Consider the following 27,797-nt stretch of genomic DNA (forward strand, 5'->3'; position numbering starts at 1 on the left):
GAAGGATTACTTGTGAGAAAAGGCTGCAGAACTGGGCCTTAAATTATGGGTGCTTTGAATCCTGCTTTTTTTTTTATATATAGGTGATGGTTCCAGCCCCAACCTCATTCATGATTAAAACCATGCATTTTTATTTATTTAACATCCGTTTCCTCCTCCATCCCTCAGACCAAGTAGGCACAGGTGGAATGAGACTGTTACAGACTCTCTGCACTTTCTCCCCTTGGCTTTGTCGTCTTGGTAGAATCTGCTTGGCAGCAGGCTGGGCAATATCTGATTTCAGACCAGGCCATCAGTACCGGTGTCTATTCCAGGGGTGGCCAGCCTGAGCCTGAGAAGGAGCCAGAATTTACCAATGTACTTTGCCAAAGAGCCACGGTAACGTGTCAGCAGCCCCACCCCCGCTCCCAGTGCTTCCCACCAGGCGGCAGCCCTGCTAGTCAGTGCCTCTCCCTCCCTGCACCTCCCGATCAGCTGTTTTGTGGCATGCAGGAGGTTCAGGGGGGAGGGCACGGCAGGGGAGGGGGTGGGAAGTGGTGGAGTGGGGGCAGGGCCTGTGACAGAGCCAGGGGATGAGCAGTGAGCACCCCTCCCCCCCCCGCCCGGCACAGTGGAAAGTTGGCGCCTGTAGCTCCAGCCCCAGAGTCGGTGCCTGTACAAGGAGCCGCATATTAACTTCTGAAGAACCACATGTGGCTCCAGAGCCACAGGTTGGCCACCCCTAGTATTTTCCAAGCAAGAAATCCCATGCAATTCAGTCAGCTGGCACCCTTTTCCCCCTAGAAGAGGGGCGCCCGGACTTTGTGACACAGAGAGCTGTGCCTGGCTTTCACTTCTAAAGATACCCATGCTGTAAAATACAGCATTGCACTCCTGCATAGTGTTTGCTTGGGCTCCTGTCCTCCTCAAGAGCCAAATGGAAAGGACTTCTTATTTGAGTTCACCAGCAGTAAAAACAAAAAAAACCCCAAGAGGTTCGCAGAGCGATTTGAGATGAATAATAGGCTTGGGCTCTGGCGTATCTCAGGTCAGGAATCTCTGGGCTCTACTTCCATCCCATAAGCCCAAGGGTAGCCGTAAGCTGTGTTTTAAACACTCCCTGCCTCAGAGGCTGAGCATATGGCATAGCTGCAAATTTCACATCCCTTGCCTTGATTTTCCCCCCCTTTTTCTCCTGGTTCTGAAGCAGACTCTGGAGACAGCTGCATTTCTAGGGATCTCAAGTACCTCCCTACCTTGCTTCACAATCAGCCAGCTTTTCGGAGGAGACTGAGTAGTGAACTAATTGTGAGCTAACCTCTGTACAAATCACTCTAACGGATCTCTTTCCAGCACATCTGCAGCTCAGAATCCAAGTAAAGTTTTTGGCATGGTTCCCTGTTTTCAATCCATAGCACAGCTTTCAAAATTAACTCTCAAGATTAGCTTCATCCGTTTATTTTTTCAATCACTTTGAATTCTCCAGATCTTTAAGACCCCAGGGACTGAAGACATAGTTCCTGAGGATTGATGCCCCTGAAGGGGATGGTGTATTGCGGCGACGACCTTGCTAAAGTGCTGCTACAAGTACTGTGTGCCTCTCCAGCTGTTACAGAGGACAGCCTTTACCTTCTCCGGCTGCGCAGTGGGAATTTTGGTTTGCCCTGGGAGCAGAACATGTGCTCCTCAGACATGTGCTCTGAATTAACCTCCCTGCAAATGGTTTCTAAGTAACAGCGGTGTGTGTAGCAAGATAAACTGTGAAGCATATTTATATTTAGCAAGATCGTACTAACCTTTGCAGGCTTGACCTTAACAGGAAAGGTAAAGCAGCACACACATTTTAGAGTATATTTAAAAAAACCAAACAAACACAACCCTTCCGTTAGCTGATTATTTCAGCCCTAATAATGATAAACATGCACTTGCTTTCAAGACATTTCCAGGCTTTACAGCTGCAGAGTGATTAAGCCTTTGCCTACATGAGTATTCTCAAGGTCAGACATCATGCAAAACTCAAGACTACTCATCAGCTGCGTAAGAGCTTCTAAATTTCCTCATTTATTCTCCTATGTGCTGATGAGTTTCAAGGCAGCAGCAGGCAGCTTCAGAACTCCTGTCTTGCTCTTGGTTTGCCTTGTGAAGGAGGAGTATTGATTAGCTGTGTTGTCTGGTCCAGAAGTGGAGGGTGAGACTTAGGAGCCCCTCCTCCCGCTTTCAATCTCTTTGAGTGCTGCAGCTCGCTTGCTGCGGGGTGTATAAATAGCAGAGAGCTGCAGAACTTCTCCTTTGGCCTTCCGACTTCACAGGTGTGAGGCAAAGCTTAAAGGGATATTCTTCTGTGGAAATGGATTTCCATGCTTACCTTTAAATTGATACCAGTGAGCCCAATCCTGTCATCAGTGACAGTTGTAACTCCCATTGACTTCCCCATTGGAGGATGAATCGGGCCCCTCAGTGATTAAAACTGAAATAGCGTTAGCAATCTAGAGCCTGTTTTACCCCTGCGTTTACTCCAGTTTTATGTCAGTGGAGCTCTGCTGATTTAGTGCAGTTGTGCTACCTGACATTGGACTGGTGAGTCAAGCCCCCGAATGCTTTTTCCATGGTTTGTGCTGCTTGGAAGCTGAAGATGTGTTGAGTTTTCATTTGCCTTCTTGTGTTTGAGGTTTAGTATTCACGTTTTCACCCTTTTCTCTGTAACCAGGGAACGTAGAAATAAAATGTTGTTGGTTTTTAATTAAAGCTGAAGTGCTCACCATCACCTGACTCGGAGAGCTGGGGCTTGACGAAAAGCAGCAAATGTCCTCAGACTTGTGATAAAATCATCAGAGTTGGCAACACTGTGTTTTCAGATGACCTGTTTCCACTGGAATTTGAAAATAATGGGAATGTGTTTCTGGGGATTAGGTTCCTATCAAAGCTTGTTCACACACAAATCCAGATTGTGACAGTGCCTCTTTAAAAATAAAATGTTATCTGCTGTAGCATCACATTGCGCTGGAATATAGAGACGAAAGCACATCCTGACAGTTGGGGTGAACAGAGGTTAATTCCAGTGTTCTGAATGGATCTGGCTCAGCAGCGCCAGTGAGAAGCCAAGAATTTCTTCAGAGGACTTGGGAGAGAAGGCTCGGGGGGAAAGGGGGGGTGGAGCAGTGAAGGAACTTTCTGCCTGGAAGGTCTGATATTTTGCAGGCCTTGATATTATATTGGATCTGGCTGCATTTCGTCTTCATCTACCAGAGCTGCAGTATTCCAGAGAGGAAACATGGCCTAGTGGATGAAGCACAGGACAATAAGTCCTGGGTCCCGGTCTCTGACTCTTTCCGTGACCCACTGCATGATAGTGGGCAAAGTCATTTCACCTCATGCCTCAGTTTCTCCATTTTTTAAAAGTGGGAGAGAATACTTTATCTTCCTCATAGGTGGATGGTGAGGGTTAAGTCAACAGTTAGCTGCAAAACACTTTGATGGAACATGCTGCAGAAATTTAGATGAAGCACAACAGGATTGTGTGATCCAGTGGAGAAAAGCCTCCGTCAGTGATGTTGGTTAAATAGGTCGAATGCAAGGGTGAGCAAACTTTTTGGCCTGAGGGCCACATCTGGGTATGAAAATTGTATGGTGGGCCATGAATGCTCACGAAATTGGGGTTGGGATGCGGGGGGGGGGAAAGAGGGCTCTGGCTGGGGGTGTGGGCTCTGGGCGGGGGATGAGGAGTTTGGGGTGAGGGTGTTCTGGGCTGGGACCGAGGGGTTTGGAGGGCAGAAGGAGGATCAGGGCTGGGGGGCAGGGGGTTGGGGCACAGGAGGAGGTCAGGGATGCAGGTTCTGGGTGATGCTTAAGTCAAGCAATCCCCTCTCTGGCTCCTATGCGGAAGTGGGGCCAGGCGGCTCTGCGCACTGCCCTGTCTGCAGGTGCTGCCCCTGCAGCTCCCATTGGCCGTGGTTCCTGGCCAATGGGAGCTGCGGGAGCGGCACTTGGGCTAGGGGCAGAGTGCGGAGCCCCCTGGCTGCCCCTACGCGAAGGAGCCAGAAGGGGGAAAATACCACTGCTTCTGGGAGCCACATGGAGTTGGGCAAGCCCCCTACCCCGCTCTCTGGCTGAAGCACCAGAGCGGGACAAGCCCCAGACCCCGTCCCTGTCCCTGGCGGGAGCTTGAGGGCCAGATTAAAACATCTGGAGGGCCAGATGCAGCCCTCGGACTGTAGTTTGCCCACCTCTGGTCTAATGGGTTGGGCTCTGATCATTGCAATGAAGATTGGAATAACAGTGGGTCCTTTGCAAACATACAGTCAAAAAGAGTGATCCCCTCTCCTCCCCAAAAAACAGCCCCTCTGGCATAATTTTTTTTTTTGTGATCAACACTGTCCATATATATATATATATGCACATATAATCATCATCCTAATAAAAAGGGCACCGTTTGATATGCAGGCCCTGGTTCAAAAAATAATTCTAGATCCAGGCAGTTGTCTTCAGGGACACACAAGCCTTATGCTAATATTTGACATTGGTATTCATTATGTTAACGTTATCGCGGCCCATAATTGGACGTGCATGGTGGTTTCAGGCTGAGTGTTTTACTTTCAGAAGGCTCAAGCTGGGGATGCTTGACTCTAATTCAGGCAGTTAGCTGCTGTTTCCTATTTGAACAAGGAGGTTGCAGATGCCACTTGCAAGCGCTACCTTGGAAATCCAATTCTATTTTTACATCAAAGCGATCAAGGTGAAGTCGGAGAGAATGACAATGTGGTGCGGCTTAACTGGAGCTCTGGGATCCAGCATTCCTTTGGCACCGCTGGTAACTAAGTAAGAGGGGAAAACAGAATAGAACATTATTACTCAGACCCACTGTGCATTCCAAAGGGATAGCACAGTTCTCTTGTGAGTTGGAATTCACCTTTAAGTCATTTGGCTTTTTGCTTCATAACCCTCCTTCCCCAAATACACTGCCTGGAATAACTGATGGTTTTTGCATTTGAGAGAAGAACATCAATATTTTCTTCCTCAAAATAGAGGATTTCCAAAGCAGCATGTGGTTTTGTGACACAAGTCAGAGTTGTGTGCATCCTGCTGGGTAATCAAAGCAGAGCCCAATGGGATAAGCACGGTCAAAGGCTGCTGGGAACAAGAGGAGGATCTTGACCCATGTCCCATTATTATTTGGTTAGCATTTTGCAGGCAGGTTTAAGAATAGCCCCTGCTCCAAAGAGCTTACTGTCTAGGGAGAGAACCTATAAATGTCAGGAGAGGAATTCAGAAGCAGCCAAAGCAAATGTGGGTGACTGAACGGCGAAGGGTAGAATGTGTCTTGTTAGGGCCCTGTGCGCTGTTGGAGTGGGGAGGCAGTTAGCATCATCCCTTCTTCTCCAGAAAGTAAATCCAACTGTATATACTCTTTGTATAAAGGTGACCTCCTCCTTTTTTATCCATCCATGATCCATCCATCCATCCCTTTTTCTGGCTGGCTAGCTCTTTAGCTGCTCCCTGTGTTTTGGAGAAATGCTGCTTAGAAGGATCCAGTGTCTACAATGCAGCTCCTGCAGGAGGGCCAGATGATGCCCGGTTATTGCCGAGGCAGGGGCGCGAGGGCACAGTGTGTATCTTGGGTCCCCAAGGGGCTGTAGATCTCTTTGAAAACGAAGTCCATCCACTCTGCTTCTCTGTTTTGTATTTTTTTCCGGTCAAGGGACATGGGGAGGGGCAGAGGGAGGGAGAGCCAGACTGAGAACACTTGGGTGTATTTCATTTTGGGAACTCCTGGATGGGTGGGAAAGATTCTTTTTAGGCCCCTGATAGTAATTACACACCATGCAGCTCTGCTTTAATTGGGATCAAAGGCTTCTTTGCAGACACACACTCGCAGCTGATCTTTGCTCTTTGCCAAGAGTTTGTATTGCAATAACGACTGGCAGTGCGAATGTGTGTTTGAAACAGTTCAGCACTTGGGTTCAGCCAATATTTCACAGGCTTCTGCGAGCCCCTCAGCTCTTCATCCTTGGGAGTGGGGACTTTTTCTTTTCTACATGGTATTTTGGACCCCTTAAAAAGAAGGGGGGGGCAGAGACGTGTCTGGCTGAAAGTGCGGATTGGTTTTATCCATATGGGTTACTTTATCCCTTATAGCTGCTGCTGAGGTCCTGATCCTGCATGGCGCTCAGTAGCTCCTGCAAGATGCTGAGCTCACTCAATTGATTTGCTTGCTCCTTTGCAGGACAGGGTTCCCCAGGGAGTAAAAGGGGTGGGAGATTTCCTTGCATCCAGGATTCCCTTGAAACCATCACTTCAGACCTGCCACTTCTGATCATTTGGATCCTGTAGGTAGGAAATTGAGCCCACTGTGTGTGTGTTGCCTAGTCAGGCATGCGTTCCAGGCAGCTCTGCCTTCCCTAAGCTGGGAAGGTGGCTGTCCTAAAGTTCTCTTTGAGGGGTAAGTGGAGAGGCAGCGTGGTCCTGTTGGTTTGAGTCCTGGGCTGGAAACAAGGAACTCTTGAGGGTTCTAATCCCAGTTGTGCCACTGGCTTGCTGTATGACCCTAGGAAAGTCACTTTACCTCTCTGTGTAGAGAAGTTGCATTGAGCTGTAATTACATCCATATGTCTCCGGCAGCCCCCTCTGTCTCTGCAGAACTGCAGCATTCCAGAAAAAGCAAATCAAGCCAAGAGTAAAGAAAACTTCCGCAATGTGAAAAGTTGCAGCACTGTCTGTCTGCAGCCAGCAGTAACCCCAGCTCTCGGGTCCTGATGCAGCTAGGTGCTTTAGCTCATGCCTAACGTTAACCAGTGAAATAAATGAGTTATTCATATGCTGAAAGTTGGGCACATGCTTAAGTACCTTCCTGAGCTGGGACCTAAGAGAGGCGTCAGCTGCCGACTCAGTCCTGCCGAAGCCGAACCCGGCGATTTAAACGTCAGCATTGCTCTCCTTTGTTTCTGAGCGTTGTAGCAGAAACATCCCATTGCCCTGTAATTGCGGCATAGCTCCCATAGAGCGCTACTGTATTTTTTTTTCCTACTCTCACCTCTGTTTCTGTTTTTCCAGCTGTAAACCGCGTCTTAACATTTCATTGTACCATAGGGGTGCTGTGTAGTTAATGCTTTGAGGCAGAATCGTGGGAGTGGGGACTGTAGGCACTAATATGCCATTACTGTTACGTGGCTATCTTTCATTCGTCACTTGGGAAATGAAGGGTCTGGTTCTCCAGCATGCACTATACTGGCTAGTGCTTGCTTCCGGTACTGGTGCTATTGACATAACGTAGAGCGTTTGGCATCTGTTGGACTACTTGTGGTAGTGAGCGGTAAGCTTAGTCGCAGAGGTCAGGAGGATTAAGGGAACTGGTGAAGTTAGTTAGAATCTGTGGCCCTGATCCTGGAAACACATCAGTGAGTAAAGTTACACATGTGTAAATGTTGGTAGGGTCAGGCACTGGGATGACGGGACTAACCCCAGGTGAAGTGCGTACTGCAAGGCAAACAATGCAGCTTATCAAAGGAGCATTCGAAAAGACTTTGGCCAGCGTAGCAGAACTGCAGGGAATGCCTCAGTTTTGCTCCAGAGTGATGGTAAGGGCCACATGTGCCGTGTTGTTGTAGGTACCACATCCACCGCTCTGAGGTTGCGTCATTTCAACGGGAAGGTAGAAATTGTTGCATGGTGTTGAAAACAGAAGAGGTGTGCAGGACTTCGCATTTTAATGGACTGTTATGTTTTCCCCCCTTTTCTCCACTGTAGAAACCAGGCAATGCGGAAGAAGTTAATTTTGTACTTTAAGAGGAGAAATCATGCTCGTAAACAGTGGGTAAGTGCAGTTCCTAAGTCTTATTTTATATGTGCATAACAGATGCAAAGAAGACTCCATGTTTAGCTCTTGTACATAGAAAACAAAAGGAGAGATCCCAGCTCAGAAAGGTTGGTATTTAGCATGTTACCTGTTGCTTTTTTTTCCTTCTTGTAGGATCCTCTGTCTTCCATGCTGTAGCAGCCTCCATTATAAAAGTAACTTGTATGCAACTAACCCAGGGCCTGATTCTACGGTTCGGCAGTACCTTACTCCACAAATATCCCATTCACAGGAAAGGCGAATAGCCTCTTGGTTTATCCATAGTGGAGTCCATCGTTGATTTCAATGGGACTGTTTGTGGAGTACATTTCTACTCAGTGTAAATAATCGAGTCTTGAGAGAAGAGTGAAGCTTATATTGACTCCACAGCAGACAAATAGTATGAAGATTAATCTCATTCTTTCCAGCTGACCACAGAATTACGTTTTAGGAATTTGTGGTTTAAAACAAAACAAAACACAGCCCCGTCCAATTCTGTTGCAAGAAAAGCTGTCTAAGAGTGAACTGCAAACACTTTTCATGGAAGTTACTCTTCGTTATGTAACAGAAAAGACATGGGTTTTATGATGAGATTTTGAAGGGACCTGGTCAGATGGTTATACACCTAAACTTCTGATTTTATTCAACATTGCCTCTGGAAAGTAACCGAATGACCCCATTGTGATGCTCCATGGTCGCTGGAAAATGAAACCTAGAAACAAAAGTAAAACTGACCAGTCTATTATCCATTGTCCAAACTAGGTGAAATGCTAAAAGTAAACAAACAGCCCAGATTTGGAAGCACAAATCAGATTGTAAACAATTTTTGTTTTAATAATCTAAATTATTATTAGTCTCACAGGTGAGGCATGTATTTTTTTTCCATGTCAGCTATATGTTGCAATGGACTTTCATGTTAGACTATTTAGAAACTCAGACTTCGATATAGACACTACTGAGCTGCCCTCTGTGGGGAAGCCTGAAATGTTGGATTTAGCTTCTGATGTGGAAGGGTTAGCAGGTTTTGTTAATTTCCGTGCGAGTGGAAGTTTGCATGAACCTGGGAGGGATAGTTAGGAAAGCTTTGAACAATGCACATCGGGGAAGTGGTATTAAAGCTGTGACTGTAAAAGCCACGCTTGGAGGGGCTGTTCCTGGAGATGTATCGGAGCCAGCGATCAAAGCATGGCTGTTACTGCCAGTGAATAAGGGCGCGTGCTTTTTCTTTTCTGTGTTTTTAAAAAACCTTTTGAGATGCCCCAGGATGTGCATTCCAAAGGGATAGCACAGTTCTCTTGTGAGTTGGAATTCACCTTTAAGTCATTTGGCTTTTTGCTTCATAACCCTCCTTCCCCAAATACACTGCCTGGAATAACTGATGGTTTTTGCATTTGAGAGAAGAACATCAATATTTTCTTCCTCAAAATAGAGGATTTCCAAAGCAGCATGTGGTTTTGTTGAAGCACAGAGGAACTAAGCAGGGTTGTTTCTGGTACTGTATGTGATACCCTCCATTGTACTAAATCTTGAATAGGTTGCTCTGTTGTAAGTAGCGAGGAGGTGGAGGGGCAGTTTCATTTGACTGCAACTGCATGGGACCCAAAATGTGGCTTGCAGAAAAATGGCCTACTATGAAGAATCAGTAAATTTCTGCCACCCGGTTTGTTCCGTTGAATGGGGATTTTTCAATTTAGGGGGAGGCATATTGCTTGTTTTTGTAGAATAGACAGTATACTGAAGTTGCAAAGTGAATGCATTTGCTATTTCTCTTTGCAAAATGGGCACATCTAGCTGCCTATTTCATAGAGCAGACACTCTTTAAAAAAAGAAATGAAAAGCACTTGTCTATTCTGGAACATTTCCATTCATCCATCTCTCTCTCTCTCTGATACATATGCTTCTTTTAATATATCACCGTTAGACAAATTGCATGATGTGGACATAGTTCTACATTAGATACTGACTGCGTTTGCCTGGTGCAGCCAGGGATTGGATGGCTCAGGGGACTGGTAAAGGGGTACATCATTTACCACTCAGACACTGGTTTTAATCTGGTCTGTTTTGCTAGTGACTGAACTATGTCATCAGGATATCAGCAGGGTGGCCTAGTGGATGCATCCCTGGACTTGGCCTCAGCTGACCTGGGTTCTATTCCTGGCTCTCCCACTGACCTGCTGGGTGACTGTGGGCCAGTTGTTTTGCCTCTCAGGCCTGGTCTACACCTGGAATGTAGGTCAACCGAGGTATGTTGCTCAGGAGGTGAATTTACTACAGCGATGGGAGCAGCCCCTCTGTTGCTGTAGGAATCTCCTATGCGACAGCAGCCTAGCTGCTGTGTTACTGCAGTGCTGATAGTGTAGACACAGCCAGCGTAAGCTCCCTCCCACACACGTTCTTGCACAACAGACGAGTGCAGCGGTTCTCAATCCAAGTCTCGTGTTAGATTGCTGAAGCCCAGGGACGAAGCCCGAGATTCCACTGCCTGGGACCAAAGCCTGAGCCGCACTACCCAGGGCCAAAGCTGAAGCACCATGGCTTCAGCCCTAGGTGGGAGGGCTCAGGTTACAGGCCCCCCGCCTGGGGCTGAGGCCTTGGCCTTCGGCTTTGCTCCCCACCTCAGGGTGGCAGGACTCAAGCAGGCTCAGACTTCGGTCCTCCCTCCTGGGGTCATGTAGTAATTTTCGTTGTCAGAAGGGGGTCACGGTGCCGTGACATTTGAGAATCCCTGAGTCAGTGCATTGGGATCTTTAATGGCCACTAGCGGTGCAGGGTGTGCATTTGTGTATCGCACAGAGGAGATTGGAGGTTATGGGAGAAGTAAGGTTGCCTAGAGCGGGTCAGGAATTTTTTGACAAGTCTTCTTTTTTGTGGGAAAATGCCAATTTGTCAAGGTCAAAACTGTGTCTGGCAACATCTCCGTTCTGATGAAAATTTCAGTGGGAAGGTGGATCAGGCCCAGAGTGGGTATGTGTGTGCATAAAAGAAAGAGAATGGCCAAAATAGCCCAGTGGCTAGAGTGCTCACCTGGAATAGGGAAGACCCAGGTTCAGATTCTGTTTTGGAGTATTCTGTTTGGTTAGAATGGTTGATGCTTTGTACAAAGTGGAACAGCGGGGAGATTTGACTCTAGTTTGGTGGCTAGAGCACTCACATGGGGTGCAGAAGACCCATATTCAATTCCCTGATTCAGAAAAGTCTCCATTTCCCTCCAGTGTGACCAAAAACTCTTTTAGTAACCGTGACATTTTTCATGAAGCGGAATGAATGTTTTCTGGGCAGCCCTCGTGGAGCATCAGCTGGGTGGGTGTCACAGGTTCCAAGTGTCCTGCATAATCCTGTTTGTTTTTCAGAAAAGGAAGCCTTTGCCTTCCTAAATTTGTGAGACTCAGAGCCTGGCCCTTTCTCTAGGGAAACCACAGACTGGCACACAGCAGCAGCAGCCAGCTGCATCCCAGCATTCAGGCCACTGCTCGCGAAACTTCATGGGCTGTTTTTAGCCTTTTCCCAAACACGGAGCTGTAAAAGCAGGAAAACGTGGCAGACTTTTTGGCAGCAGAAGGAACCTTGGAGCATGTCCTCATTTGCCTGCTTATTTTGAGTTGTTTGTTTATTTGCTGTCTGGCCCAGGTGGCCTCACTAGGAGAGGAGCGGCTGGGAAATCTCTGTGCTGCCGGGGTCTGTTCAGATTACCTGCCGCTTCTTGCCCATGACAGGAGATGTCACTGGGCTGGTTTCACAGGCTTTCGCTTTTTGCTCCAGTTCCCCCCTTTTCCTTAGTTCCCAGGTGAGCTGCTGTTGAAACCAAAAAACTCCCTAGGGGGGCAGGAAAATGTCCCTATGGGGGCAGGAAAGTCCCAATGCTGGGCTCTATTTTATGGGGTTCCTGCACCATGCTCAGGCTGCTGGAGAGGAGTGTCTGTGCTACATCAGCCCCGTGGGGGCACCATCACGGAGAGCGCCTCTGTTAGCAGCATGGGTGGGGTCAGGAGCAGAGCGCATGCTGGCTGTGCTTCAGTGTGGCCAGGAAAAATCCCACCATCTTGGTGAAGACAGTAGGAGAAGGAAGGGGAGAAATAGAGGGAAAGGGCAGCGGGGACAGAGAAACAGGAGAACAGAATGTCGGCTCTCTGCAGATGGACTCCTGATTAGCATCTTTGCTGGCCTCCAGCTGGATCTGCATTCAGCTAAACATGTCTTGCCTTTATCACATCCTTGCAACCAATAGTGTGTGGCGGGAAGCAAGGGATCCCGGGGACCATCCCACTTTGGGCTTTGCCTATTTCAGAGAGTGATGTGCCGCTTCAACCAGCTGGGACTGTCCCCTTCGAAAGCTGGGATGTGATGGACTGACGGGGTCTGGCCGTGGGACTGTGTCCCCGACAACCCAGCGACGGCATGTTTGTATTTCTCAGCTTTGGAAGGGCTGGCTTCCTTTTTAGATTTGGAAAAGCAGGTGGTCGTGCTTGAAGACACTCCCAGCACCACACACAGCAGGGCTTGGGTAGCCGTGCGGAATGTGTATGCCCGCGGCAAACCTGCCAGTCTGCATGAGACGTGATGGCCCCCGGAAAACGGAGACGTGTGGCAGATACAGGGTGTGTGTTAAGCCATTGTGCCCTGCATTATGTGGGTTGGCATTGCAGGCTGCTGGCCTGTCCCCTCAGCCCAGGAAGGAGTGAAGCCATGTCCAAGGTCTGGTTCAGGCCCTTTATTCTTTTTCTTCCACAGAAAACTAGTCCCTTTCCCCTAACCTGGCGGCGTCTGCAGGGGCCTTTTCCTTACAGGTTTGCACTCTGCAAGTCACATGCCTTAGAGCCATACCCTTCTCCAGGGCCTCCCACAGGAGCCAGCTGCTTCCTGTAGCTCTCCCCCCTCTTGAACTAGGATTCCCTGCCAGCGCCTGCCTGCTCCCGGCAGCTCTCCCCAGTTGGCCTACAAGCTGGCTTTTAGAATACCCTGATCCCTGGCAGATCTGTTTCGGCTGGGCGGGAGCTGATGTGTCACAGGTGAGGCTGGGCCCAGCTCCTCTTACAGGGCCAGCCACCCTGGGACAGCATCCTATCCTAATTGTGCAGCATTTTGAGAGAGAGTGTGGTTTGACAATGGGAATAGGAGCCAGAAAATCTGATATTGGTCTCCCAATGGGCCTGGAGTAAGCCAATGCCCCCGCCTCAATTCCACATCTGTGGAACAGGTATATTAATGATACTTCCTGACATCCCAAGAAATGTTGGATATTGCTAAGGGCTATACAAAGAGCTGATTACTGTTGTTCCCCCTTGAACTTCAGGGTCAATTTTTTGCTAGCCCCAGAAAATTTACTTGGGCTTTTATTTGTCTGAATCAAATCTGGTGCTCTAAAGACAAAACAGATACGGGGTTTTATTGTCGTATTATTCCATTACTTTAAATGACTAATAGGCTAGAAGTATTCCTTTCACAAGGAGTAAATCTGATTTGCATTAAATGCAAAGGTATGGGAAGAAGTTGATTATCAAATGCGGTTCAGATTTACTTCTTTCCAAAGGCAAATGGCCCAGCTGGGTTTTATATTGGTGCTACCCCTGGGGAATGTCGTCCTGTGATTTATCCTAACAAACCATACTCCCCTTCATTACTGCCTCACATTGCACTGAGCCACTGCTCTGAAAAGGGAATGCTGTCGTCTTTCAGATTCTTGCCAACTTTGCAGGTCGTCATTTGGATTATATGGCCTCCACCCCTCTCTCATTTTACACTTGGTCACTCCTTTCATAGATTCACTCAGCGTAACAGATCAAAAGAAGGCACTGAACACTAGACGAGAGCTCTCCTGAATACTGCATTTAAAGCAGCATAAGAACTGGAGCATAAAAACCCACTTGGCCTGAAACTTGGCAGCTTGAAAGCAAGTGATTTTGCTCAGGGATTGCGTGGGAATATATAGAAACATCAATAGCTTTCTGTCTGTTTCTCTGTCTTTCCCTCCCACATGGACACATCCCACGGATCCATGTTCTCCGATAAGTGACTCTTGGGAGGGAAGATGATGTGGGCTATAAACCTTTGGCAGTAACTGTAAATACAGAGGACCTACCGAATTTGGTCTCGCTTGTGCTATGGGCCAGTTCCTGCCCTGGGTGTGCATGGGAGCCCCGTGCTCACATCCAGGGACAGTATCTGGTCCACTGGGTTTTGTGTTTTTAGGCTGAGCTTTTCAAAAGGTCCTAGCTGCCCAGATCCCTCTGAAAGTCACTGACAGATGCACAACTGATTCCACCTTTCGAAGAGGCCAGCCAGAGGCAATGCTAAAGAGCACTGGAATAAACTGCTGCAGCTTAAAAGACAAAAGACCAAAGGCCTGTTAGAGCAGATGGTCACTACAGCCATAAAGAGAGGGCGGTGGTTCCACTGGTCTGAGAAGAGGAGAGTTTGGGCTTGAAAGTGCCCTGGGGGTTTCAGCATTCAGGGGCCAGGCATTGGGCTAGCTGCACCAGTGCAGGCAGGTCAAGCAGCTTCGCCTGCTTGTAGTAGCTGTCGGCTGAATCGGTGCAAACCACAGCTTTGCCTGTCTCCGCCAGGGCTTTGCATTGATGCATCAGCGTGGCATGTAGCCCCTGCTGTTTGCAAGGGAGGCAAATCCCCAGTGCAGACAAGGCCTTAGGAGCAGCTTGGGGACTGAGAAGGTGAAGTCAAAGCAGAGGTGGAGGAGGCCTTTGTGCATTGCTCCAGGTGCGAGGCTCCTCGGGAGTTTGACTGTCACCGTGGGCAGTGCAGCCGCTGGGGAGGATGGGGATGAGCAGCAGCTCTCTGGTAGGCTGGCAAGAAGCAAGGTGAGTAGCATGGAGGCTGAGAGGAGGAGTTGCAATGGGTTTTGGCCCTGCAAGTGGGGAGGAAAAGATAGCTCTTAGAGATGCTGGAGTTGCAGGGGTGGTGGCAGGGTTGGGCAGGGCAAAGGGGTTGACTCTAACCCTGCTTTCAGGCCTGGTTGACAGGGAGACTCACGGGATTGGGAAGTCAGTTCCTCTTGGCTATCCCTTTCCGTGCTAGAGACCCTGCCATCTCAAATGCTTTACAGAACAGTGAATCCCAGACCTCTAGACATCAGCAATGACAAAGGCTGGCAGTGTTGGGACATCTAGGCCCAGATCCTCAAAGGTATTTGGGTGCTTAATTCCCATGGAAATCAGTGGGAGTTAAGTGCCAAGAACCTTTGAGGATCTGGGCTGTAGCCCGTCGAGGGCTACGTCTGCAGCTTGTAGAGCAGTCATACCCCAGCTGACGCTTGGGAGCCGCAAGTGGCTCTTTAATGTGTCTCCTGCGGCTCTGAGGCACATGATGTTAAAACACTGGGTGATCTAATTATTAACCAATCAGGATGCTTTTATTGTGTTGTTAAGCAGTTGTAGAATACTTGGTTGGTCATTTTGCTGTGCAAATTATATATATTGTGACAAAGCTCTGTCCTTGTCTCCGTGGATCCCGTGTTTCCTGGCGGATTTCGCTAGCCTCAGAGGCTCACTGTGACTCTCCACGTAACCCTTCTTTCTCTAGAGGCAAAGGTCACAGTCTACTGAGCCATTTTCATCATAAGCCGGCGAGGGAGGTGAGGAGAAGTTATCCTTCCTTGCACAGTCTCTGTTGTCTCCCAGTCTCAGTGATTAAACAGGGGGCAAAGGTGAGGGGAGGGGGAGCCCGGGCCCACCCTCTACTCCGGGCTCCAGCCCAGGGACCCTAATAGTATCAGCTATGGTAGCTGACCTTTTAGAAACATGACATGTACAATTCCCTGAGTTACTTCCCCCACAGCAGCCCTAACTTCCTCAAGCTCCACTTCACCCTTACCTCAGGGCCTCCTTCCTTGTGCCTGATATGGTGTACACTACTCAGCCTCTCCAACAGCACAACTTCCTCCCACAGCTCCTGACATGCACCCCCACCTGACTAACTGGGAGGCTTTTAACTAGTTTCAGCCAGTCCCTGATTGGCTTCAGATGTCCCAATCAACCTAGCATTCTCCCTGCCTTCTGGAAAGTTCTTAATTGGCACCAGGTGTCTTAATTGACCTGGAGCAGCTTCCATTTCACTTAACCTGGTATCAGGGATTTGTTTAGCCTGGAGCTAATAGATATATTTCCCACTACTTTTCTATAGCCATCTGGCCTTGCCCCGTCACAATATATACACAATAATAAATGAAACAACGAATTCACACTACAGTGGCTCTTTTGGGTCATGGTTATGGCTAATTTGGTTCCTGCACCAGTGAGGTCTGAGTATCACTGTCGCTGTGACAAGAGTTAATGGCAACTTTCTCCTGAATATTGTGGGGAAAGGACTTTAGGGGGATACAAAGGAGGCTGGGGTTTAGCTGAGCATTGTTGGCTTCCGTGCTACCAGCCACGTGGGAGATGCTACTGCTCAGGCCGCACTGGGGCAGCTCACCTGTTCTCGGGCTGCATGGTAAGGGGTTTGGAAATCAGGCTGAGGGTCCCACTCCGAGATTAGCTAATGGGTGGTGCAGGGAAGGGGCAATGCAGGCCAAGTCATTTTTTGTGCCAAGTGAAAATTGAATGTTTCGAAGCGCTGAAAACAGAGACGCTGAAACAGCAGAATCTGCAGCCAGTCAATTGGGCATTAGGGCTTGGATCCCCTTTCATTTCCCTGGGCCTGAGCACCTGGCCCAGCGGGGCCCTGGTGGCCCTCGCTCGTGCTAGGAGCTAGATCCTGCCTGAGGAGCTGCCGCTTCACTCCCGCTCCGGGCAAGTGGGAAGAGTCTCCATTAGTACGGTAGCCACCCTCCTGCTTCCCAAAATAAGTGCAGTTATCCGGGTCAGGGAAGTCCCCTGTTGAGTTATTAGTGTATTCATTATAGAGCACTGTAATTCGGCCTGGGCTTTTAGTGTACATCTGCACAACAATGAAACACCCAGGGCTGGCCTAGGTTGGCTGGCTTGGGCTTTGGGGCTGTAAAACTGCTGTGTAGATCCCGAACTCTGGGCTCCCACGAGGGGGGAAGGGTCCCAGAACCTGGACCCCAGCCACAACATCTACGCAGCATTCTTCGCCCCGTGAGCCGAAGTCAGCTGGCCTGGGCCAGCTGCAGCGCTGCCGTGGGGTCATTGTAGCCAGACACATCAAATGACAGAGTCCTGCCCTGGGGAGCCAGCTATCTGAATTAGGTGAACAGGTTCTGGAGTCCCAATCGTTGAATTTTTAAGTCACTTCATGCAGTTTCAAACTTGTCAGTGTCACACGCCCAACCCAGTTTCTAGACACAAGCTCTGCGTCCTTTTTGCTTCCCACCGTCATTGCTGGCAGTCGGGGTGCTGGAACTGAAATATTACTGATGATGTGAGGAGCAAAGCAGGTCACATCACTCCAAGTTTGGCCTTGGGGTAAGCAGGCACAGCTCCTGTTGATTCCAGTAGGAGATGGACTTGCTTACACCAGATCAGGATTACCTATTGCGAGGGACGCAGACTCTTCAGTGCAAGGCTGGTGCGTCAGTATGACTCGGGTTACATAGTGAGCACGCATTCACAGCACCGAGGTGCCATTTCTGACAATAACCAAAGCAAGTGGGGAGTGGGACCATAGGAAAAGAGCCCGGATTTGTCTCTGGATGACTTGGCTGCTCTCTCCTGCTTTGAAACTGCTTTACGACGGACACCGAAGTTGGACATGTCCAGTATAAATGACATCATCCATCTGCATGGCAAATGGCAACCCGCTCAAGATTTTGGGCCTGATCCACAGCGCAGTGAAGTTAATGGAGAGAGTCCCACTCACATCAAAAGCTTTCAATCAGGCCTTTTTCGAAGAAGAAAGTTATTGGATGAGAGTAAGACCTCTGGGGAAGTTGACAGCTGCATACTTTCCTCTCTGTGGGGCACAGCTGATGGAGAGGAGGTTGTATTTCTTTGAAATCTGGATTTGCGATGTGTTGGATGCCGTGACCAGGAGTGTGACTAATGAAAAAATCAGTTGCTGATAAGCTCTTTCCAAACTAGAGAACTCCATGACACAAGGGGGTGGGGGGATTTGGAGTTGGCCATTGAATTTTGGCAAAGTGACATCTGCTTTCACTTCCTAATTTTTGGCCTAGAGTGGATTAGTGTCACTCAGAATGAAACCTGAAAATCCCCACTGGCAAACCCGGTTGCCTTCACTTGGACCTGAGTTTCTTTGAACCCCAGCATGAAGGATGAAAGCATGAGCATTGGAAGGGCCTGTCTGGTTAGCTGGGGGAGTGCTCGGTTATGGCTGGGCTGCATTCTTGCCTTCCCCAGCCAAATATGGACGGCTCCACCCACTGCATGGCCAAGTATGATCTCCCTGAATCTTGGGTGTGGGTCTAGTGTGCAGCGCCAGCCGCTGCTCCTCGCTTGGCTCTTTCTGCAGGGAACAGGCATAACAGTGGGAATAAGCTGCAGTAAGTTACTGCCTCCCACCCAGAGAAGAGGGCAGAAGGGAATAAATTGTGTCTGAGGCCCAGTGCCCTCTGGGGGGGTGCTGCTTACACATGGTCCCTTTTCAGGTGTTGTTTTCGGGTGCTGCCTTAAAGATGTGACCTAGGCTTTAGCATGCAAGAGAGTATTATTCCCATGGCGGGAGGGGGTACCTTTTAATCAGAGTGAAACTTTAGCATTCGTTATGAGGGTAAAACCATAATCCTTGGGAGGTGCTTGGATATGGTAGTGATGGGCCCCTATGGGCAGGGGATGGCTGTGCCAGAACGAAGTTGCATGGAGTTGTTCTGGGTTTACACCAGTGTAACTTTGAGCAGAATCTGGCCTGCAGTCTTTGCAGAGCCATGTATGTCAATCAGCATCCCACTCCCCCTCCCTTGCACTTGGACTGTTCTGTTTCACTGTTAGCTTCTCTGGCTGCTCAGAAGGTGTGGTAACAGGCCTGAATGCCTTTGCTCTTACCTTGGTTTCCTGGTTAGGCGCTTTAGTGTTGCTAACAGGTTATTTTTAGTGTCCAGAGAAGGGCAGTCTTTTAAATTAAACCAATGGGAAGGAACAGAACTGTATGGGCTGAGCAGCAATGGACGCTACTTAAGCAAACCTTCCTGCATGCTGATGGAAGTTTGTGTGTGTGTGTGTGTGTGTGTGTGTGTGTGTGTGTACACACTGTAAAATGACCAGAGCCAGTAGGGAATGGGATGAACTATGTTTTCTGCATTTCCTAGGTTCTATCTATCCCATTAAACTTTATATCCCTAAAGGAAAGAATCAAATCATAGAATAATAGAACTGGAAGGGACCTCAAGAAGTCATCTAGGCCAGTCCCCTGCACTCAAGGCAGGCCTAAATATTATCTAGACCATCCTGACAGGTGTTTGTCCAACCTGCTCTTAAAAATCCCCAATGATGGAGATTCCACAACATCCCTAGGCAATTTATTCCAGTGCTTAAAACCACTCTGACAGTTAGGAAGTTTTTCCTAATGTCTCTTCTTCCAAGAGAATAAATGATCCTTAGACATTAGAGATGTAAAAGACCTACCAGTTATTGCTTGAGTCATTTAAAACTGGGCAGCGCAGGTGAGAATATAAAGTAAGGAAAAATAGTACGCTGGAGGCGAGAATCTAGCAGGTCTCTTTCATCTCCAACCTCTGAGATTCTCCACCCCCTGCTGGAACAGAACTTCTCCTGTTGGTCTGTTCTCTGATCAAGCCTGCTATCTGCTTGAATATATAAATGTCCTAAGGAGTCGGACTTCCATTGTGTCTTTTGGGAAACCCACCCTGCCATCAAATGAGACCTTGCTGAGAGTGGACAGGAAGCAGAATGCACAGAATCCCTGCTTGTAGAATAACTTTGTGTATCTACTATTGGTTGGATTTAGTTGTATGCTTAGGATGTCCTGCATGGGTTGACGGGGAATGTGCATGGAAGAATTGGTGGAGTTCTGGGGCAGTCTGGTCCCCCATGTCAGGTTTGGGGTATGGTGTGAGGCTGGGTTGAGATGTCTGCACTGACACGCCGAACGCTGAACACGCCTGGACTCAATTTTCCCCTGTGCCCGAATTCCACCTCCATGTTGTTTCTAACATATCACCACCTCTACTGAAGAATTGGTTGAGCTCTGTTCCACAATGCCCCTCCCTCTCTTACCACATCCCCTACTCTGGGTGGGGTGCTGGGGAAGGAGTCGTGTCCAGTTTAATGGGATAGATAAAACCTAGTCGTGCCAGTAGGGTGTTTCTGTCAGCCAGGGGAATTCTCCACTGGTCGTTTGTGGCTAGAGTTTGCACCACATGCGTGGCTCCGAGAATCCAGGGCTCCGCGCTCGTAGACAGCGCTTGAATTCACCAAAACCTCAGTTGACATTGGTGAAGGGCTTTGAAGGCTGAAAGCGTTGTACAGCAGTTGAGTGCGCTAATTATTAAAGAAAAACCACCAGCCATCACGAGAATCCAATTTCCCTCAGTGTTTCAGGTTGGGCTTCCAAAGAAATGGCCTCCAATTCTCAAAAGTGTGTGTGTGTGTGTGTGTGTGTGTGTGTGTGTGTGTGTGACTTCCACAGGGCATGGAAGCCTGCCAGCGCCTAGTGCTGACACTTCTAGTTTGCTCTTTCATGTCGGGATGCAAAAGGTTGACTCCGTTCCCTCAGGAACAGCTCTTATGGATTGTTTTTTTCCTCTCTGTTATATTTTTTTTTGTTTGTTTGTTTTTCTCCCCTTCTTCTCATCCTTTCTGATTGAGATGCACCAGGGCGTAGAAGGCTCAAGAAAAATCACCATAAAATCTTTGTGGCAGTAGCAGGACTTTGAGTATTGATCAGTTTTGGTAATATTGGGGTATTTTTTGAGATGCTCTAACTTACCCATGGGAGAAACCAGCCATATTCTGCTCCTTATCCCCCGGAGACTCTGTTTTGCAGCAGCTTTGGCACTGAAGTTTCATTAATCCTGCTGTGTTTACTCAAGTGCTGCTCTTCTCCACCTGGGAATTACTTGGAGGTACTTGTGGTTTGGGCGATTCTTTTCTGAAACAAAATGCTTCAGGCCTTGACTGTAATGCAGTTGAAATCTCATCTCTCTGTTTCCCTCGTGCCCCTTGTGTGTCTTGTCTGTTTAGGTTGCAGACTCTTCAGGGCTGGGACCACCTCTCGTGGGGCTGGCGCAAAGGGATTTCAATAGCCTTGGTGGGGGGGAGGTGTTTTAACAGTGCCTGCCCAATTGTTTGGGGTTTTTTTTGCTGGGGGGGGTGGTCTTTTGGTATGGCTTGTGTTTCCCAGATTAACAGGACTTAGGTGGGAAGGCTATGACAGATACGGAGGCAGCTGTGGGAGTGACTCGTGTAGTGGAAGACGCAATGAGGATGACTGGATGTGGAAGCTGTGGTATGTACATGATCCTGGAGGGGCGACCTGGATAAGACTTTTTTTCTGCATGAAATGCCATCTGATAGAGCTGATGGAGGAAAAGATCAGAGGTTTGGAGATGCAGGTGGAAAGTCTAGTTGAGTTTTGGAAGGGGTTTGAGCAGATGATGGAGCAAAGACATGAGGTATCTGAAGGGAAAAGCTCAGACTTACAGATGGAATCAGGGCTTGGGAATTTTGAGGAGAGACTGGGTGAGGAAAGTGGTCAGTGGAAGCATGTGACTAAAAGAACCAGGCAGAGGCAAAGACGGGCTAGTGAAGGAGAAATAGAGCTTAGGAACAGGTTTGCAGAGTGGGAAAATGAAGAAGGGGCTCAGCCGGTAGTCGCTGAAGGTGGAAGGGCAAGGAAGAAGAGGAGAGGCTAGTCCTATAGGAAAAGGGGAAGAGTCAAGGGAGACTACACCAAATATGAGCCCCAGGAGGATACAGGAGGATTATAAGAGAAAATAGGAATGTAAAGAACTTGCAGCTAGAGGGAGCAGGAGAGAGACTGGAGAATAGCACCGTCACCAGGAAAAGGCAGGTCTATGTGATCGGGGACTCTTTATTGAGAAGAATAGACAGGCCTGTAACTAGAGCTGATCCAGAGAATAGAAGGGTGTGCTGTCTTCCAAGTGCTAAGATACGGGATGTAGACCTGAGGTTGAAAAGGATCCTAAAGGGAGCGGGAAAGAATCCCCTAATTATCCTTCATGTGGGAACAAATGATGCGGCTAGATTCTCGCTGGAAAGTATTAAGGGAGACTATGCTAGGCTGGGGAAGACGCTAAAGGAAATAGAGACTCAGGTGATCTTTAGTGGGATTCTGCCTGTTCCTAGAGAAGGGCAACAAAGGTGTGACAAGATTATGACTGTCAACAGATGGCTTAGGCAGTGATGCTATAAGGAGGGCTTTGGGATGTATGGCCACTGAGAGGCATTCATGGACAGAGGACATTTCTCTCGGGATGGACTTCATCTGAGTAGGGAAGGAAATAGACTTCGAGGATGGAGGCTGGCACAACTGATAAAGAGAGCTTTAAACTAGGAATTTGGGGGAGATGGTTAGGAGATGTCCAGGTAATCTCCACGCCAGATTTTAGCATTGAGAGGGAAGAAGATGAAGTAAGAAAGGATACAGCCGTGGGTAGGAGAATGTATATAAGGAGCGAGGGCAGTGTGGATACTAGTCTAATAGGTTATACTGGCAGTAGAATGACTGTGCCTAATAGGGTACAAAATGTGAGCGAGGCCAAACAGCAAAAATTAAGATGTTTATACACCAATGCGAGGAGCCTAGGAAACAAAATGGAAGAACTAGAGCTACTGGTGCAGGAAGTGAAACCAGATGTTATAGGGATAACAGAAACATGGTGGAATAGTAGCCATGACTGGACTACAGGTATTGAAGGGTATGTGCTGTTTAGGAAAGACAGAAATAAAAATAAAGGTGGTGGAGTAGCATTGTATATCAATGATGAGGTAGAATGTAAAGAAATAAGAAGTGATGCAATGGATAAGACAGAGTCCGTCTGGGCAAAAATTACATTGGGGAAGATAACTAGTAGAGCCTCTCCTACAATAGTGCTTGGGGTGTGCTATAGACCACCAGGATCTAATTTGGATATGGATAGAGCCCTTTTTAATGTTTTTAATAAAGCTAATACTAATGGAAACTGCATGATCATGGGAGACTTTAACTTCCCAGATATAGACTGGAGGACCAGTGCTAGTAATAATAATAGGGCTCAGATTTTCCTAGATGTGATAGCTGATGGATTCCTTCATCAAGTAGTTGCTGAACCTACTAGAGGGGATGCCATTTTAGATTTAATTTTGGTGAGTAGCGAGGACCTCATAGAAGAAGTGGTTGTAGGGGATAATCTTGGTTTAAGTGATCATGAGCTAATTCAGTTCAAACTGAACGGAAGGATTAACAAAAATAAATCTGCAACTAGGGTTTTTGATTTCAAAAGGGCTAACTTTCAAAAATTAAGGAAATTAGTTAGGGAAGTGTATTGGACTGAAGAACTTACGGATCTAAAGGTAGAGGAGGCCTGGGATTACTTTAAATCAAAGCTGCAGAAGCTATCGGAAGCCTGTATCCCAAGAAAGGGGAAAAAATTCATAGGCAGGAGTTGTAGACCAAGCTGGATGAGCAAGCATCTTAGAGAGGTGATTAAGAAGAAGCAGAAAGCATACAGGGAGTGGAAGATGGGAGGGATCAGCAAAGAAAGCTACCTTATTGAGGTCAGAACATGTAGGGATAAAGTGAGACAGGCTAAAAGTCGAGTAGAGTTGGACCTTGCAAAGGGAATTAAAATTAATAGTAAAAGGTTCTATAGCTATATAAATAAGAAGAAAACTAAGAAAGAAGAAGTGGGGCCGCTAAACACTGAGGATGGAGTGGAAGTTAAAGATAATCTAGGCATGGCCCAATATCTAAACAAATACTTTGCCTCAGTCTTTAATAAGGCTAAAGAGGATCTTGGGGATAATGGTAGCACGACAAATGGGAATGAGGATATGGAGGTAAATATTACCATATCTGAGGTAGAAGCGAAACTCAAACAGCTTAATGGGACTAAATCGGGGGGCCCAGATAATCTTCATCCAAGAATATTAAAGGAATTAGCACCTGAAATTGCAAGCCCATTACCAAGAATTTTTAATGAATCTGTAAACTCAGAAGTTGTACCGAATGATTGGAGAATTGCTAATATAGTTCCTATTTTTAAGAAAGGGAAAAAAAAATGATCCGGGTAACTACAGGCCAGTTAGTTTGACATCTGTAGTATGCAAGGTCCTGGAAAAAATTTTGAAGGAGAAATTAGTTAAGGATATTGAAGTCAATGGTAAATGGGACAAAATACAACATGATTTTACAAAAGGTAGATCGTGCCAAACCAACCGTATGTCCTTCTTTGAGAAAGTAACAGATTTTTTAGACAAAGGAAATGCAGTGGATCTAATTTACCTAGATTTCAGTAAGGCATTTGATACCGTGCCACATGGGGAATTATTAGTTAAATTGAAAAAGATGGGGATCAATATGAACATCAAAAGGTGGATAAGGAATTGGTTAAAGGGGAGACTACAACGGGTCCTACTGAAAGGCGAACTGTCAGGCTGGAGGGAGGTTACCAGTTGAGTTCCTCCTTGCTGACCTTGGCACAAAAAGTGGGAGTGTGCTAACAAAGTTTGCAGATGATACAAAGCTGGGAGGTATTGCCAATTCAGAGAAGGGTCGGGATATTATACAGGAGGATCTGGATGACCTTGTAAACTGGAGTAATAGTAATAGGATGAAATGTAATAGTGAGAAGTGTAAGGTTATGCATTTAGGGATTAATAACAAGAATTTTAGTTATAAGCTGGGGACGCATCAATTAGAAGTAACAGAGGAGAAGGACCTTGGAGTATTGGCTGATCATAGGATGACTATGAGCTGCCAATGTGATATGGCTGTGAAAAAAGCTAATGCGGTTTTGGGATGCATCAGGAGAGGTATTTCCAGTAGGGATAAGAAGGCTTTAGTACCATTATACAAGACATTGGTGAGACCTCACCTGGAATACTGTGTGCAGTTCTGGTCTCCCATGTTCAAAAAGGATGAATTCAAAGTGGAGCAGGTACAGAGAAGGGCTACTAGGATGATCCGAGGAATGGAAAACTTGTCTTATGAAAGGAGACTCAAGGAGCTTGGCTTGTTTAGCCTAACTAAAAGAAGGTTGAGGGGAGGTATGATTGCTCTCTATAAATATATCAGAGGGATAAATGCAGGAGACGGAGCGGAATTATTTAAGCTCAGCACCAATGGGGACACAAGAACAAATGGGTATAAACTGGCCACCAGGAAGTTTAGACTTGAAATTAGACGAAGGTTTCTAACCATCAGAGGAGTGAAGTTTTGGAATAGCCTTCCAAGGGAAGCAGTGGGGGCAAAAGATCTATCTGGCTTTAAGATTCTACTTGATAAGTTTATGGAGGAGATGGTATGATGGGATAACGTGATTTTAGTAATTAATTGATCTTTAAATATTCATGGTAAATAGGCCAAATCCCCTGAGATGGGATATTAATTGGGTGGGATCTGAGTTACCCAGGAAAGAATTTTCTGTAGTATCTGGCTGGTGCATCTTGCCCATATGCTCAGAGTTTAGCTGATAGCCATATTTGGGGTCAGGAAGGAATTTTCCTCCAATACAGATTGGAGAGGCCTGGAGGTTTTTCACCTTCCTCTGTAGCATGGAGCATGGTTGACTTGAGGGAGGCTTCTCTGCTCCTTGAAGTCTTTAAACCATGATTTAAGGACTTCAATAGCTCAGACATAGGTGAGGTTTTTCATAGGAGTGGGTGGGTGAGATTCTGTGTCCTGCGTTGTGCAGGAGGTCGGACTAGATGATCAGAATGGTCCCTTCTGACCTTAGTATCTATGAAAAGGGCTTGAATCTCATTTGGGGCCTGTAGGCTCCACTTTAATGCGGATAGTGATGGTGGTGATAATGAGGTTGGGACTGTGAAATGCATGTCTTGGTTAATTTTTTCCTTACTGTTCTAGAACAAACTTCAATCATGTTATGGGTTTGCAGCTTCCAAAGTCTTCAGTGGGAGGCTCTAGCACACACCCGACAGCAGGCATTGATCTTAGGCTAGATTTTCAAAGGAGCTTCTGTTTTTTGCACGCCCGGTGCAAGTACATCTGCCTACCTGCCTTAGGTGCTTATCTGGCTCTGTTCAGAGTGAAACAAAGAGGAGAATGGAGCCCAGTGCCTGGAAAACGGGGCCCTTGCTCCATTGTTATGGTTGGAAGGGCTAGTTCCAGCGTCAGTAGTTAGGAAATGTTTACACTGCAGTCGGAGGTGTGGTTGTAGTTTGGGCAGGCGTACCTGTGCTAGCTGTATCTGCACTTGCACAGCTAAAAATAGCAGCGGAGACATAGTGCCATGAACTCCTGGTGCACTTGGACAGCTTGTGCCACCACGTCTTCCCTAATGCTTATAGCCATGCTGGCTAGATGAAAGCTAATGTGGGTCTGCCTACTTAAGCTGCAAGGACACCTCTGATTGCAGTGTAGACTTACCCAAAGTGCGTGTGTTGTCCTTTTAACCAGATATTCTTAAACTCTGCTGATAAAGACAATGAATGAGAGTAACAGTCTACAGGAGGAAATGTTATCCAGTGATTAGATCAGAGACGTGGGAGTCATTCTACTCCTGCGTTGTGTCCTTTGGCGAGCTCTTTCTCTTATGTGTATCTTATCCCATATCTCCTAGCAGAACCGTATCTGCCTCGTTGGGGTGGAGCTGGCTTGGGGGGGAGGCGGGCTTTGATTAATGGATGGATGTGTGTAAAGTGTTTGGAGATGCTCAGTGCTTCAGAAAAGCAAAGTCCCACTCAGAAAGGGACCTTTAGGACAAGGACATCATGGAAGTTTTCCAACTCTTAAGATCAAAATCCCCTCTGTTTAGAACACTTGATTTGAGCTTTCTTGTTCTTTCTGGTCCCCAGCCCCGTGCAACTTACCTAACAAACCCTGCTACTGTTCTCCGCAGCTTGGCTGCTGTTCAGCCTGACAAGCCATCGAGGGAAGGGCTTGAGGAGCTGCTCTGTCTGGGCCTGTTTTCTGATCTTCCCCCTCTCACTTGCCCTTTCAGGAACAGAAGTTTTGCCAGCGCTATGACCAGCTGATGGAAGCCTGGGAAAAGAAAGTGGAGCGCATTGAAAATAACCCCCGGCGCCGTGCCAAAGAGAGCAAAGTGCGGGAGTACTATGAGAAGCAGTTCCCAGAGATCCGGAAGCAGCGGGAACTCCAGGAGCGCATGCAGAGGTTAGAGGAGAAGCGGTAGGAAGAGGCTTGGCAGCCTTTCTCCTTTGCCTCTAGGGGGCTGGGGTTCAAATATGGTCTAAAATGGCTGGGGGTGGCTCCCGGGGAAACAAGCCCCATTCTCCTGCAATGGAATGACTGTTAGAGGCACAAACCAGAGAGCCCCATGAACAAATAACTCGGGTTCTTTCTCCCCAAGGGGGGATCAGCATAGCTCAGACTGTCTACAGAGGAGGAGACAGATCTCCATTTTTCCCTATGTTGTTAATTTCCTGGCTGGCCACATCATGCCATGTGGGGTTAGTCCGTCACTCTGAACATCTGACTGGGAGAGGGTATACCTGGTCCCATACTAGGAGGCTCAAATCAAGGTGGGAAGACCCAGTCTAATCATTTAGTCATGTAGATAGTTAAAAATATATCTAGGCTTTGATCTGGGTATGTACGCAGAGGCCAAGCATTTGCAGAACTGGTAGAAAAGATTGCAAAAGATCTGAAGATGTTAAAGGTCTTGCTCGCTCGCTCCATTCACATGATCAGCATTGTCCACCACCACTCCCATCCCCACAGCTCATTTACCTCTCCTCAACTCACCTCATCTTCAGAAGCGCTCTGAAGGTCAGGTTGTTCCAGAGCAAGAGGAGAAGGTACTTCCAGAGTCAATTGCCCCTCATTGAGAGGGGTCCCTACCTCAGCCCTGTTTCGCTGAAACCAGCCGGTGGTTGGCTTAAGAAGCCTTAGCAAGTCAGGACCCAGACTGTTTAGCGTGGCGCCATATTCGGTGGGAGTTTTACCATTGACCTCAGTG

General features: G+C 47.5%; 1 protein-coding gene across 37 annotated transcripts in view; it reads left to right on the top strand.

Annotated features, from left to right (window-relative positions):
• NCOR2 (nuclear receptor corepressor 2) overlaps positions 1–27,797 on the top strand; it is a 419,584-nt gene that overhangs the window by 240,438 nt on the left and 151,349 nt on the right. For 29 of the 37 annotated variants that reach the window (XM_043497676.1, XM_043497682.1, XM_043497693.1 and 26 more), the window contains 2 exons: positions 7,720–7,786; positions 26,820–27,007. In XM_043497676.1, coding sequence (XP_043353611.1) covers positions 7,720–7,786; positions 26,820–27,007 — 255 coding nt within the window. The remainder of the gene's footprint in view (positions 1–7,719; positions 7,787–26,819; positions 27,008–27,797) is intronic. The other 8 variants (XM_038372887.1, XM_043497689.1, XM_043497684.1 and 5 more) reach the window with 1 other exon arrangement.

Source organism: Dermochelys coriacea, chromosome 15, assembly GCF_009764565.3.
Source record: "Dermochelys coriacea isolate rDerCor1 chromosome 15, rDerCor1.pri.v4, whole genome shotgun sequence".
Lineage (NCBI taxonomy): Eukaryota > Metazoa > Chordata > Testudines > Dermochelyidae > Dermochelys > Dermochelys coriacea.